The 14,463-nt window shown below is 34.8% G+C and overlaps 4 protein-coding genes across 5 annotated transcripts; 2 read left to right on the top strand and 2 right to left on the bottom strand.

The window, feature by feature from the left end:
- The first annotated feature begins 187 nt into the window (after positions 1 to 187).
- Positions 188 to 8,106, top strand: Pug (pug C-1-tetrahydrofolate synthase, cytoplasmic). 2 transcript variants are annotated; one of them, XM_071787384.1, is made up of 13 exons: positions 188 to 277; positions 1,264 to 1,329; positions 2,101 to 2,436; positions 3,468 to 3,560; positions 3,662 to 3,803; positions 3,912 to 4,023; positions 4,857 to 5,422; positions 5,520 to 5,823; positions 5,895 to 6,112; positions 6,378 to 6,841; positions 7,090 to 7,342; positions 7,626 to 7,811; positions 7,890 to 8,106. In XM_071787384.1, the coding sequence occupies exons 1-13, from the start codon at positions 252 to 254 to the stop codon at positions 7,977 to 7,979; spliced, it is 2,856 nt and encodes a 951-aa protein (XP_071643485.1). In that variant the 5' UTR covers positions 188 to 251; the 3' UTR covers positions 7,980 to 8,106. The 2 variants fall into 2 exon arrangements, with proteins under 2 accessions (XP_071643485.1, XP_071643486.1); XM_071787385.1 differs by lacking the exon at positions 188 to 277 and adding an exon at positions 1,050 to 1,133.
- LOC139818609 (probable methyltransferase-like protein 15 homolog) lies at positions 8,069 to 9,398 on the bottom strand. The gene has a single exon (XM_071787387.1). It carries the CDS (start codon positions 9,396 to 9,398, stop codon positions 8,253 to 8,255), a length of 1,146 nt encoding a protein of 381 aa, XP_071643488.1. The 3' UTR covers positions 8,069 to 8,252.
- Positions 9,350 to 10,063, bottom strand: LOC139818610 (ubiquinol-cytochrome c reductase complex assembly factor 2-like). Its single transcript, XM_071787388.1, has 2 exons — positions 9,920 to 10,063; positions 9,350 to 9,685 (listed from the first exon to the last, which is right to left on the bottom strand). The coding sequence occupies exons 1-2, from the start codon at positions 9,988 to 9,990 to the stop codon at positions 9,385 to 9,387; spliced, it is 372 nt and encodes a 123-aa protein (XP_071643489.1). The 5' UTR covers positions 9,991 to 10,063; the 3' UTR covers positions 9,350 to 9,384.
- A 464-nt stretch (positions 10,064 to 10,527) lies between these two features.
- Positions 10,528 to 14,159, top strand: LOC139818608 (uncharacterized). The gene is made up of 3 exons (XM_071787386.1): positions 10,528 to 10,694; positions 10,875 to 11,097; positions 11,160 to 14,159. The coding sequence occupies exons 2-3, from the start codon at positions 10,984 to 10,986 to the stop codon at positions 13,791 to 13,793; spliced, it is 2,748 nt and encodes a 915-aa protein (XP_071643487.1). The 5' UTR covers positions 10,528 to 10,694; positions 10,875 to 10,983; the 3' UTR covers positions 13,794 to 14,159.
- The last annotated feature ends 304 nt before the right edge of the window (positions 14,160 to 14,463 follow it).

Genomic DNA, 14,463 nt, shown 5'->3' with positions numbered 1-14,463 from the left:
AAAGTATCACAGATTTACACAACGTGTACAGATTAAGTGTAGAAATCTATGAAAATGGCTTACTTATGCCAGCTCTATCGAATATAAAGCTGATTGTACAACAAGTCAGAGTTTATCGTAATATGCATAATTAGCAAACATACTTGATATTTCCTAATATTACTTTTTGCACTCCAGCAAAGCTGCATCTATCTAAGCGAAAACTAAGTAAAACTAACAGTTGTCATCGAGTCGCTGCGTCAAATTGTCTCATGATACGAATATCGGAAGTTTTTAAGTAAGGCTAACATTTATTTAATCAATGTCATACTTTGTTCTAATTAATAATAATTTTTTATATCCAAGGGATTTACTTCTAGCTAAAAAATTCATATATTAAATTCTATTAAAATGTTTTATAAAATTGAAAAAATGGTAATCGAAGAAAATTATAATAAAAATCATCGTTATTTTTCACCTTTCATCTTATAATTCAAAATTAAAAGAAATGTTTTATAAAACGTTTATAACGTATAAATATAAAACACGATTTTGAAACGTTTGCGATATAAAATGAGAACCACTGAATCAACAAAGCTCAATAACATAGAATTATATCGTCAAGAATTTGAATTCTGATCTGTCCGAGTGACGGTAATTTTGCGTCGTTTTCTATCGTGCACGTTATGCGCATATAAGAATTACAGTATGAGTGACGTAGCACGGCTACGATAACTAGATATATAAGGTGCTTCAGAAAAACGTATATCGATAAATCTACTCCAAACATTTGTGTGCGCGCGTTTCTCTTACATTATAAAAATTTTACTTGAAGCCATCAGTGTCTTAAAATTGAATTTAGAAAATATAAATAACTAGAAACTCGTATAATTCATAATTAATTTGTATAACAATTTCTCCAAGAACAGTATAATTAAATATTTTATGATAGTAAAGTTTTATATATAAATCAGATTTTAAACCTACGGAAAATTATTCTCCTTGTGAAAGAGTTAAATTATTGAATTAAATTAATTTTAGGTTAATATGTATTTTTAAGACACCTTATATAAGTCCGGGAACCACTTGTAAACCGGTCGAGGGACACTAACGAGATCCATTTGATCTGCATCAGTCAGTCAATAAGCAGAGAGGTTTATATCCGTAGATTTGTGCATTTAAATAAGTAGTGCTAACCGATCTAATCACATTTTTAAATCTCGTAAATCTAATTTTGATTATATAAACCAGCTACAAAGTTATATAGATTAAAAAATTTTTCAGATTTCTAAACAGAGCCATGTCGACAGACGTGCGAGGAGTTATATTATCTGGAGTTGAATTGGCAAGGTGAGTGACGTTAATTTATTTCAAGCAAGTAAATCAAGTTTCGTAAAAGGAAAAGATCGTTCATTCGTTTTTACGATCGATCATTCGGTATATTCGAAACAGTGACACAGCGATTTAACAAAGATGTGTTATGAGAAAAATATTGAAGCTAATCAACAGAATATAAAATATTTACAAAGTTTTCTAATCAGAATATATAAAAACATATAAGAATAATGTATTAGATAATATATATAAAATGTTTTAAAGCGAATAATATAGATATATAAATACATTGCACGGTACCATGTGTCTTTATGAGGTTATGTAATCACGCGAAAATATATATGTATTACTTCCATAATGAAATATAAAAACAAAAACAGTAGAGTAATAAACCCAATATAAGTATTGCAATTTTAGAACAATTCGTTGTCATTATATCTATATTTAAAATATACGTATAATATCATTAGAAGTATCTAGAAATTACCCGCGAAATTCAAATGTCTGTAGACTTTTAATTATGTGCAAGTAATATTTCTTTGTAATAAATAGTCCAATTATAAAGATAGACTAACTTTAAATATATCTTCCGCAATAAATAATAAACATACAGCGTAAAGTGCATAAAAGCCTTTACAAATTATTAAACTTTAAAAAATTACAGAATTAATTTTACAAAATAATTTTTTTAAGAAACCATTTTCTTTTTAATTATTTATAAAAATAGGAAATTTATGCAAATTTATTTTGGTGTATCTAACAAACGCGTATAATAAAACTTTATAGAGAAATCCGGCAGGGCCTAATTAGAGATGTGAGCACCTTAAAAGAGAAATTACCTGACTTCACACCCGGCCTAGCTATCGTCCAAGTAGGCGCGAGAGAAGATTCAAACGTCTATATAAAAATGAAAACTAACGCGGCCCGTGAAATTGGCATCGATGCTCAACGTTGTCAACTTCCTAACACCACGACGGAAATAGAGCTCATCAACAAAGTCAGCAAACTGAATAATGATCCAAATGTTCACGGGATTATTGTGCAAATGCCGCTTGACAGTGTCAATAAGATCAATTCTCATCTAATCACCGATCTAGTATCGCCGGATAAAGACGTCGATGGGTAAATATATAATTATTATTTAAAATAGAAAAATGACTTCCTCCGCCGGTGATTAAAAACCAAAATTATTCCTTTATTCTCGACTAACTGGCAAAAATATAAATAATGTGCATTACGTTTCGACTCTAGATTTGAGTCCTTATCAAGTGCAGTCTAATCATCAAAATTGACTCGTCATGTGGTAATCTTTGAATGTCTTTTGATTACCACTTGATAAGGACTCAAACTGAGAGTCGAAACGTAGTGCACATTATTTATATTTTTGCCAGTTAGTCGAGAATAAAAGAATAATTTTGATTATTATTTAAAATAACATTTTTTTTATATGCAGAGGGTGTCTCTGAAATAGATCCTTATTCCCATTTGAGAAAGTATATTCTATTTTAATAGTAAAGATGAAAAAAGATCATATACTCAAAAATTTAAACAAAAATGAATGACTATTTAAGAGATACCTTGTAGCTTATAGAACTGTAACATAAAAAATTTATAATTATTATAAAATCAAACTAAATATTTTCTCTCTCAATTAACAATATCAATATTTGCTTCATTAATATCTGATTTAGCTATTACTAGTTTATTTTTCTACTTTAAATGACATTATTCACATATTTCATAAAAATAATTAAACTTTAATATTAATTGAATCTCAACTTAAATATGATGTGACGTATTTTATTCATTGATAATGATTAATTTATCGTCATTGAAGATATCTTGTTGATATATTGATTATTACGAAAGCGTGATATATCGAAGGAGTTTTGTAATGCATTGGCCGGTGATAAACAAGAGAGAAAACAGAAATAATGTGCCCTTTGACATACCACTTTAGATAGTATTACATAGCCGCCAATTTGAACAGATACATGTTCTGCTTTAGGGATTTAGAGAGAGAAACAAAGTATACTGTAATAATAATTTCCACAAAAATATTTTCTCTATCAATGATATTCGCAAAACCACAACGTATATATATATTAATAAAGTTTTATTCATCCAGATATATAATATTATTCAAATTGCAGACTAAATACTATTAATGAAGGGCGAGTTGCAATCGGCGATATGTCTGGATTTTTACCATGCACTCCGAACGGCTGTATCGAATTAATTAAGAGGTTTTTTATTTATCTCAGTAAATTATTTTAATATTACGCGACGCAAGAAGTTTCTTTCATCATTATGCAATTATGCGTTAAATTGAGAAAATAACTTTTAGGAGCGGCGTGGCTATTGCCGGTGCTCAAGCCGTCGTTTTAGGGAGGAGCAAGATTGTCGGCACTCCCGTTGCCGAACTATTAAAATGGCATAATGCTACTGTTACTGTCTGCCACTCGAAAACGAAGAATCTTTCTGATGTCGTAAGCAATTATTTAAGTTCACGATTTTTTTCTTACCACTTGTAAAACAAAATAAAATAAACAGCTGTATTACTGAAGACTTATGATATTAAAAAAAAATGTTTTCAGGTGCGTCAAGCTGATATTTTAGTGGTTGGGATAGGCCAACCCGAATTAGTTAAGGGTGATTGGATTAAATCGGGTGCCGTTGTCATCGATTGCGGCATCAATCCTATACCAGGTATGCAGCTCCGTTTTTTTTAAAATACAATTCCGAATTCAAATTCATCAAAGAATCTATTATTAAAATTAACATCTCGGAGAATTCTGTATAAAATGTCTTGAATAATTCTTCAGAACATCGACATATCGATCGTCTTTTATATATAATGAGATCTTAACACGTTTACAGTGGTTTACAATTCATTATTTTTAATCTAAAAAAATATAAACGCATCGCAGCGATCGTACAAGAAGACGGAATATTATTATAACTTTTAATAAATTCCTTATAATAGATATTATTACATATATACTTGCAAGTATAGACTGTGAACGTGTTAATCTGTATTACATTATGCTTGTATCAAACATTAACGTTATCACCCTTTCTCTCCAACTCCTTATGTTCTCCTTATGTTCTCCTTTCTCGCTCGCACTCTCATTACGACACAAGACATATTACTACATCATACATCTCTGACCGTGAACTAAAAAGTACAGAAAACATAGTCGATATTTTAGTTAAAGATCAGTCGCGTTCGAGTACGTGCGTCATACTCGGCGTCATACAAACGCGTGTGCAACGCGATAATTTCTAACAACACAAGTGCATAAAGCATTCCTTCAAAAATATGAGGCAATATACATGAATTAACTTATCATCAGATACTTAGGTATATGATTTTAGTTTACAATTATGTATAATTTTATTTTAAAATAAGTTCTTATTCTCTCTCTCTCTCCTTCTTTTATATTTGAAATAATTTTATATAAAAACTTTGAGACATAATAAAAAAATGTACAAGCTCGACCAATATCAGTAATATCACTATGACATTAAAAACGTTTCAGATCCCACAAAGAAAAGTGGACAACGTTTAGTGGGTGACGTAGCGTACCAGGAAGCTGCTAAAGTAGCTTCGTACATTACACCGGTACCAGGCGGCGTTGGACCGATGACAGTAGCAATGTTAATGAAAAATACCGTGATATCCGCGCAAAAGTCGGCGCAAAAGCTCCTCAACGTCCAATGGAAATTGCGAGCTCTTCAACTGAATCCTGTGAAACCTGTACCAAGCGACATCGATATCTCCAGGAGTCAGGAGCCGAAACCAATCTCTGTACTAGCCGAAGAAATCGGACTACTGCCGAACGAATTTAGTCCTTACGGCAGCACGAAGGCTAAGATCGGCCTCAGCGTGCTACAACGACTAAAGAATCAACAAAATGGAAAGTTCGTCGTGGTGGCGGGCATCACGCCAACGCCATTTGGCGAAGGAAAGAGCACGACTTCCGTCGGATTGGTGCAAGCACTAACGGCGCACAGAGGCAAAAATTCTGTCGTTACTCTCAGACAACCTAGCCAGGGGCCTACGTTCGGCGTTAAAGGAGGAGCTGCTGGAGGAGGATATTCACAGGTACGACAGAGGAATTTCTTCAGATAACGATATTATGAAGACCAATTACTGGTTATTACTGGTTATTACTATGAACTAACTGTAGACTTTGTTATAGGTGATACCCATGGAAGAATTCAATCTTCATCTGACCGGGGACATTCATGCCGTTACCGCCGCGAATAATCTTATGGCGGCGCAAATTGATGCGCGATACTTCCATGAATCGACTCAAGGTGACAAAAACCTGTACGATCGGCTGGTACCGAGTATTAAGGGTGTCAGGAAGTTTTCGAAAATCCAGCTGAAACGATTACAAAAACTTGGCATCACGAAAACTGATCCGAACTCATTAACGGAAGAAGAGCAACGTCAATTTGCAAGACTTGACGTCGATCCGAACAATATTACATGGACGCGAGGTGCGATAAGAACTTAATAATAATATATCACGAAAAATTATATTGTATCTGCAATAACATCTTTTGCACAGTGGTGGATATTAACGATCGCTTTTTGCGGAAAATCACCATCGGCCAGAGCCCAACCGAGAAAGGCAAGACAAGAGAAACCTCGTTCTGTATTTCCGTTGGGTCTGAAATAATGGCAATCCTAGCATTATCAACCAGTGTCGAGGATATGAAGAGACGGCTTGGTAATATCGTCGTCGGATTTAGCAAAAATGGCGAGCCTTTAACTGCTGAAGATTTTGTTAGTATAATTATAAAATTATATACGTATAAGAATATCTAAATTTTTCATTCAATATTACTATTATTTCCATATGAAGCATCAGCAATTCCTTTTATTATCTATCTTGTTAAAGTATGTTTAATAATTTAAATAATTTGAAGTATAGTCACGCATACGATTGCAATTAGATATAAGTACATCGTTCACAATGTCCCTTGTACCTTCATAATTGCGAATAAGGAAAACAATTTGCGGCTTGTCTAAATATCTGCCTAATCCTCAGGGCATGACGGGAGCAATGGCGATTCTGCTGAAAGATGCTATAGAACCGACACTTATGCAATCATTGGAGGGTACACCGGTAATGGTACACGCTGGACCGTTCGCCAATATAGCCCACGGTTGTTCATCCATTATCGCGGACGCTATTGCTCTAAAATTGGTCGGACCGCAAGGTATTGTAATAACAGAAGCCGGATTCGGATCGGATATCGGGATGGAAAAGTTCTTCGACATCAAGTGTCGTACCTCCGAACATGTACCGAATGCTGTCGTACTTGTGGCGACTATTAGAGCATTGAAAATGCACGGTGGTGGGCCGCCTGTAACGACCGGGGCACCGTTGAAGAAAGAATACATCGAAGAAAATATCGAACTTGTTAGAAAAGGCCTGCCAAATCTGCAAAAACATATCAGCAATGGTCTGAAATATGGCGTGCCCGTAGTTGTTGCCATCAACTCTCATAGGTATGTTTTTTCTTATAAATGATGATAGCAAAAATCAAAGAATTTACAATCACAAGAACACTAGAATCTGTACTATTTTTTTGTATTATTCGTATAAAATTTTTGTTATAATTCTTATCTCATGTGTGCGTGTGTGATGATTTGGCATCATCTTTATATATAAATTTTATAAACAAAGTGAATACAAACTACAATGTTTAAATTAATATAATCGACCACAGATGAGTACATCTATGTTAATCTTTCAGTACCGATACTCAAGCGGAGCTAGAGCTCGTTAGGCAAGCAGCGTTGGAAAGCGGTGCAATTAATGCGGTAATATGCACTCACTGGGCCGAAGGTGGGGCTGGTGCTATAGCTCTTGCGGATGCATTGATAGCCGCTACCGAAGAAAATAGTAATTTCAAATTGTTGTACGATCTCGAGGACAGTATTGAAGAAAAAATTAATAAAATCGCCAAAGAGATATACGGTGCTGGCCAAGTCGTTCTCGCGGAAAAGGTAAACAATTATTTCTATTATCATATTATACCTGTAAACTACTGCCACAAAATATTATCAGTAAAAATATCTGAATCTTACATATTCCAATATAAAGAAATTTTATTAACACACTCTAATTTATATTACACTTGTATCGACAATCATGTGATTTTTCTTTAACAAAATAATTATATCTGTTACGTAAGGAACGAACTCTAATATGCCACGTTAAGTAAGACTGACATTTTATATATTGTCAATATAATTATCGCAATATGTAAACTTTTGCCATTCGTTATAGGTGCAGAAAAAAATCGAGAACTACAACAAGTTAGGATATGACAAACTCCCAATATGTATGGCAAAAACGTCAAATTCATTAACGGGAGATCCAGCTATAAAAGGTGCACCAACTGGTTTCACCCTCCACATTACGGATATATTCGTTTCAGTCGGCGCCGGATTTATTGTTCCTATGGTGGGAGAGGTAAATGATTTTCTCAAATTGGTAATCAAATTATCTACTAAATTTTCATGTTATTTCATTATATAACACACATTTCAGATCATGATGATGCCCGGGCTTTCGACTAGACCTTGTATCTACGATATGGACTGGAATAGCGAAACAAATGAAATAGAAGGCCTGTTTTAAATTGAATGTCTATTTTTCAACGGAAGAATCATTTTCGCAATATGTGATGTGTATTAATAATTCCTCAGGAAGTTCATATGTCAATAATATATAATCGCTAATAAATTTTTTGTATTTGAAAAGTTTACATTCTTTATTATTTATGTACAGCGTGACAATACCTCGTGTTAAAATAAATATATCGTATACATATTCCAAGTATACCATCTCAAGTTTGTATATTGATAAAAAAGTGTGAACTACAAGCTTTAATACATTGTACATAAAAGATAATTATTTAACTTTCGTAATAACACGCAATTTCGCCGATCGCGATCTCGGATTTGCCTGAATTTCTTCAGCCGTAGGTATCAAAACATGTTTATGCATCATTTTCCATGGTGTTTCCGTCAATTTTTCAACCTCGCCCTTATCAAACACCTTACCACGGTTCGCATATTTTAACGCGACGGTATTAGCCACATTATCTGTTATGTTTCCAGAAATATGTCTCTTAACAATAGTATCTTCGAGCGAGTGAAAGGAGATCGTTATTAAACGGCCGGACAATTTCAAGTATACTTGCGCAAGAAGTATACCGTAATTAATTTCATTTAATTCGTTATTGACAAAAATCCTAAGTGCTTGAAATGTTTTTGTGGCGCTATGCGAAAATCTACCGAGACTATCTCTTCTGATTTCACCGCCTAAAGTGGACTCGACTAGCTCAGCCAGTTCCTTCGTCGTCTCTAATTTTCTACACATGTATCTAACGTCAATAATGGCACGTGCAATTTTCTTAGCACGCTTCTCTTGCCCATAAATTTTTATGATACGAGCCAATTGCTCCTCCGTTGCCCTTTCCAACACATCCGCGGCAGTAATTTGTTCCGGACACCGAAATCCATCCATTCTCATATCTAACGGTCCATCTTTTGATAAAGCAAAACCTCGCTTCGCTACGTCAAATTGCATTGACGAGCAACCAAAGTCAAACAAAAAGCCATCTATACTATTCTCTTTAATATCGTATTGTTTAAGTAGCTGCGGTAGCTCGGAGAATTTACCTAGCAAAGGAACTACTTGTCCTGGATATCTCTGCGATAAGTCTTTTGCGCATTCGTATGCTAAAGGATCTCTATCTAACGCGAATATTTTTACACCGGGTGAATGTTCTAACAATTTGGTGGTATGTCCACCAGCACCAAACGTCATGTCTACGTATATCTTGCCTGGCGACGGATCCATATATGTCAGTACTTCCTGTGCCATAACAGGCACATGAAGATCTTTTTCAGAGACATCATATTCAAAACTATATTGCCTCACGTTAACTAAGCGCAAGAAATTAGTTTTCGCTAACAATGCTCGCGTTCTATCAATAGAACACCTATTCTTATCAAACTTATACGCAAAACACGCAAACTTAATCCTTATCATTTCTTACAAAATTTTTTATCGTTCCGTAAAATCTGCGAAATATTCCCTTATCCTCTTCCTTCAAATACTCTAACATTTCTGGAGTCAACGCCAGATTACATTGCTCCTTGGTCAATCCACTCGCAGTGCTTAACAAGGAGCGTTTATGAAGTTGCCCATAATGATTTGATGAAAGCCTTTTCAAGCTTGAATAATATCGATGACACTGTTCCGGATTCGGTTGGCTAGTAGCTTCACCCTTCACAAATGCAATCTTCAGCTGGTCACGAATGTGCTGTCCCAAGTCTCTAAAAACCACCGGATCAAGCAGATCGATAGGAAAACACAAAAATATGCCGCGAAAATTAATGATTTAATATACGTTCTCTTCATCAATAATAATTGAAAAATGTAAAGGATTATTCTAACCTAGCTAATGATATATTTAAAAGCAAGTACTGATACGTTGCCAATAATTTATAACCGTTACACTCAAAACAATTACATTTATGATACCTAGCCTAGTGTTATATCGTAATTACCTGCCAGCTTTGCTTTTGTCCAACGGCCACGATTCCAACAATTTCATATAATTCTTATAGGTACCGGCCATGACGACGTCGGAGAGGTTTTAAAGCAATGACGTTCTCGTGATATGCGTTTGGTGGCGTTTACCATAATTTACCCTACCGATCATTTAGTTAGAACCACTGACTGTAGATAAGTCGAATGACACCGACGGAAAGCAAAGTTATTTTTGTTTTGAGTATAATACGATGTTTATATTTTTATTAAAAACTGACTCGACATATTTCGAAATCTCAAAGGCAATCGCTCTCGAAGCATCGATTTTATAGAATAAAGTAAAAATCGGAATATTTTTTTGACAATATCATTAGAGCTAAAATATAAGATTAGCGAATTAAATGTAATCCCTCGATAAAAAGTTCGTTTAATATATATATTGTGTTGTTCCGAACATTGGAAATTATTCGAACAATGCGGAATTGTGGAAATAAAAATAGGATCATAAGCTAACTTGAAATTTCAATCGACTGCTAACTTTGTGAATCTTATTACCGACCGAAGATGGCGTACCTAAAAGATAATTAGATAAATAGATAAAGCACGCTTCCTACTCGAATATTTCAGATACTTCTTACGTGTATCTATTTTAACCTATACAGCAGTTAAACGCTTCAGTATTTTTTAAAAGAAAGATCAGTACGTGTGAATAGCAATTCAGTTAAACATTTAACGATTAAACATTTTCGTCCGCAAGAATATTATTATGGAGTCTATGATATTCTTAAAATGGTACGTGTGAAAACTGATTGATAGATGTTTGCTCCAACTTACATTTTGATACTAAATCATTTTAGAAGGAATTGTTTGCATATATGAACGATCAAAGATAATTATTTCTTTTTTTAAAGTTGTAATTAACAAAATTTATGTTACGTGAAATTCTTAAATCATTTTTCTCTCCCTTACTAGGTCATATTCTCAGGAAAAAGTCCGTTGATACCAATATCTGTGGGAATATGTTACATTTCTGAAAGATATAAAATTATTTCATAAAACATTGAGAAGGTTTCATACAGAAATGGAAGATACGTGCCGTCTGTGTGGTATTAAACTTGATATCGAATATTCCAAGTATATCTTTGATAAGGCAACTAATTTGGCGCAGATAATAAATGAGACTTTACCAATCAAGGTATGCTAGCATTAGTTAATTACTGTAAATAAGTATATCACTACATCTTCAATTTTTTATAGGTCTCGCAAGATGATCATTCCAAGTCGAAACATATATGTTTAGACTGTTACAATAAAGTTATCAGTCATTATGAATTCGTTCAAAATGTATTGGCATGCTCGAAGGAAAGCAAGACAAAAATCAACTCTTTCTTCGAAGTCAATAGAAATGAGAAATTGGAAAATGTGGTAATTTCTAAACTGCAGCGCGATATGATATGCACCTGTCCGAATTGCAACAAAGATTTAATACTCTTGTTAAAGAACAATTCTGAAAATAGTAATTATGCATTTGACATTTTATTGGCTGTTGTGGATCAAATAGAAAAAGTAGAATCAGTAGAAGAAAATAGTCAAATATTTGAAGACACAATGGAGTTTGTTAACGTCTCTACACAGAACTCAAGTACAGATAGTAAATTACGTGGATTGTCATTGAATCATAACATCGTCGAAGAGGATGTGACAAATGATAACAAGCAAGATATCAATGGGATACACAGAAGCTCGAAAAGTGATACTAGCCATACAAATCTTAACATTACATTGCAAAAAACTGATGTACCATGTGAACCGAGTAAAGGTACAAAGAGAAAGTATCAAGTAGGCGTTTCTACTGAAACATCTATTAATCCTACTAAGTTGCAAAAACTACAAGCAAGATTAGATGCAATAAAACAAGATGTCGATGAATTGAACGGTGATCACGACAGATTAAATGTAACTAGCTTGTTGACATTCCAGTCAGTAAACAATGACGTGGTATGTCTCAATGAAGAAATAGAAAATGAAGAGGAAAATTGTACAGAATATACGATGAGAGGAAAGCACTTCGATGAGAGTCTTACTGAATCGGAAACATTAAAAACAAAATTAGATCCAACGGAACAAGATGAATTGACCAGTGATTATGATAAGTCAAGTTTAGCTGGCTTGATAACATTCCAGCCAGAAAGCAATGACACGGAATGTTTCAGTTGTGATGCAGAAACTCAAGAAGATAGTACAACAGACGTGACGAAAACGGAAAGAGCATGCATCAACAAAGATGAGGCAAATGACATCGACGTTCCAAAAAGTCATCTAAAACACATGTGCAATTTGTGTGGAGTTCGTTATAATTCACAATTAAAGTACAAGTTTCACATGGACAGACACAAGTTCAACAAAATAAATAAATACGTTTGTTTAATATGCTCCAAAGAAACTAAAAATGAAAACTTGTTGTGGGAGCACTATATCCACATGCACAAGAACCCAGAGCGGTACACTTGCTTAAACTGCAACAGGACATTCACGAACAAACCAAATTTGGACGAGCATCAGAGAAAATACAGACACGTTGGTTACAGACAATTGGTAGTAAATGTTGAAACGGATGAGGATAACAATCAGACGCAGAAGGTTACAAAACAGAAGCGAAAATGCACTGTCTGCAGAAAATTGATAAGAGATACAGATCCTAATGCTATTAACGATCCAGCAATGTGCGCCTCCTGCGAAGACGCCAGTGCATATGTGATGGTCGACGGGGAAGGGGCGAAAGTGATATCACAGCGACGGTATCACTGTCTAAAATGTCGCAAGCACTTTATGCGCCAGGACAGACTCGAGTTCCACGAGATGCGACATAACGAGAACAGGGACGAGTTTATCTGCAGCACGTGCGGTAAGGATTTCAGCGGGGAAAATGCTTTGTACGAGCATTATATCTTCGTGCATAAAGGGATTAGACCGCATGTTTGCGAGGTTTGCGGCAAGTCGTTTCAACTGAAGGCGCGACTGAAGGAACACCTTCGGAAACACACGGGTGAGAAGCCTTATCAATGTGAGAGGTGCGGCCTGCGCTGCATGACTACGCACGCACTGAAATTCCACATGAAGTCTCATGTCTCCACTCGCCACACTTGCGAGATATGTGGCAAAGCGTTCATCAAGAAGCAGAATTGGAATGAACATCTGGAGAAGCACTGGAAGAAAGATAAGAACATAGCACTCTCGCGAATATTCACGTGTCCCGTGTGCAGCTGCGAGTTACCGACCTTCCGCATGCTGAAGCATCACGTGATTGGAAGCCATCAACTCGACCGTCAAGACCCCTTAGTAATGAAACAAAAACCATTGTACGAATGTAACGAGTGTCAGGAGAAGTTCAAACATCAAATGTCGCTCAAGGCGCACAAGGAGAAGGTGCACGAGGGCAAAACTGTCCCTCGTGTATTTCAGTGCGATTTATGTAAAGCCGTATACAAAGTTAAACAGCTGCTAATAAATCACATTAAGAGCAAGCACGAGGAAAAACAGTACAAATGTGTGAAATGCGATAGAATATTCGCGGATATGAAAACCCTGTACAGTCACGTTTCACTATACCATAATACGAAACAGTTCATCCGCAACGTGAACTTCAAACGAAGGGATACCGGAGATGCTCAGCGCCGTGAAGACACGAACAATCAGCCTTACCAGTGCACAGATTGCAACAAATCGTTCGGTAGCTATACCAGTCGCTCAAACCATCGCAGGAAGATACACGGGGACAACCAAACTAAGTGTTTGGAATGCGGAAAGAAATATGGCGATCTGCAAATCAGAATTCACCTGAACGATCATCTCGGCGAACAATTGAGACAATGTAAATTAGAATCCACGTAATGTTGCAGAAGTAATGCAGTTAACGTGTATGAGATACAAAAATAATTCTGAAATAATATAATATAAAATAATATATCGATGTTGCATTACACATAATTTTTATCATTCTTGATAGTAAGCAGCACTGCATTAATTAAATAGCCTAAATAAATGTTTCAATTTATATGTACATTTATACAATGTGACACGTGTGAATTTTTTATATGACTATCGGTTGTAATGCTTTTATACGTTCAACATTATCTTTATGTTAATTTTTGACGTGTTTGAATTGAACATTTTCATTGTAATGCCTATTATTGTACGCATACGAATAAGTGTGTCTTTTAGCTATATGTGAGTGCAAAATATATTCGTGTGAGAATATTATGTCTTAATCATATGTCTATCTTTGTCTAATGTGAAGGATAAACAAAGACATATGTATATATGACTTAACTATTTGTTTACCAAAAGGTTGGAACCGGCTAATATATTTCTTAATATATTCTTTTATAAGTGGATGTAAAATCGATGCGTACGGCGTTTATTTACAATTCAATCGTTACACTAGTAATGTTTTGCTTCATATACATTATACATGATAATCAGTATAATCACTAAATTAAATTGTGCAACCTTTAATTGTCTGACTTTATTCTGTGCAATCAGAAATTATGAATCTTTTCAT

This window comes from Temnothorax longispinosus, chromosome 9 (genome assembly GCF_030848805.1).
Source record: "Temnothorax longispinosus isolate EJ_2023e chromosome 9, Tlon_JGU_v1, whole genome shotgun sequence".
Classification (NCBI taxonomy): domain Eukaryota; kingdom Metazoa; phylum Arthropoda; class Insecta; order Hymenoptera; family Formicidae; genus Temnothorax; species Temnothorax longispinosus.
This window is presented reverse-complemented; position numbering and strand designations above follow the sequence as displayed.

Coding starts and splice junctions, on each gene's coding strand:
- Pug (XM_071787384.1), top strand. CDS start 252: ATGATACGAATATCGGAAGTTTTTAA. Junction 5,824..5,894: donor CAATATTACATGGACGCGAG/GTGCGATAAGAA, acceptor TCTTTTGCACAG/TGGTGGATATTAACGATCGC. Junction 7,343..7,625: donor AAGTCGTTCTCGCGGAAAAG/GTAAACAATTAT, acceptor CATTCGTTATAG/GTGCAGAAAAAAATCGAGAA.
- LOC139818610 (XM_071787388.1), bottom strand. CDS start 9,990: ATGGCCGGTACCTATAAGAATTATATGAAATTGTTGGAATCGTGGCCG. Junction 9,686..9,919: donor GACAAAAGCAAAGCTGGCAG/GTAATTACGATA, acceptor GGTGGTTTTTAG/AGACTTGGGACAGCACATTC.
- LOC139818608 (XM_071787386.1), top strand. CDS start 10,984: ATGGAAGATACGTGCCGTCTGTGTGGTATTAAACTTGATATCGAATAT. Junction 11,098..11,159: donor ATGAGACTTTACCAATCAAG/GTATGCTAGCAT, acceptor AATTTTTTATAG/GTCTCGCAAGATGATCATTC.
- LOC139818609 (XM_071787387.1), bottom strand. CDS start 9,398: ATGATAAGGATTAAGTTTGCGTGTTTTGCGTATAAGTTTGATAAGAAT.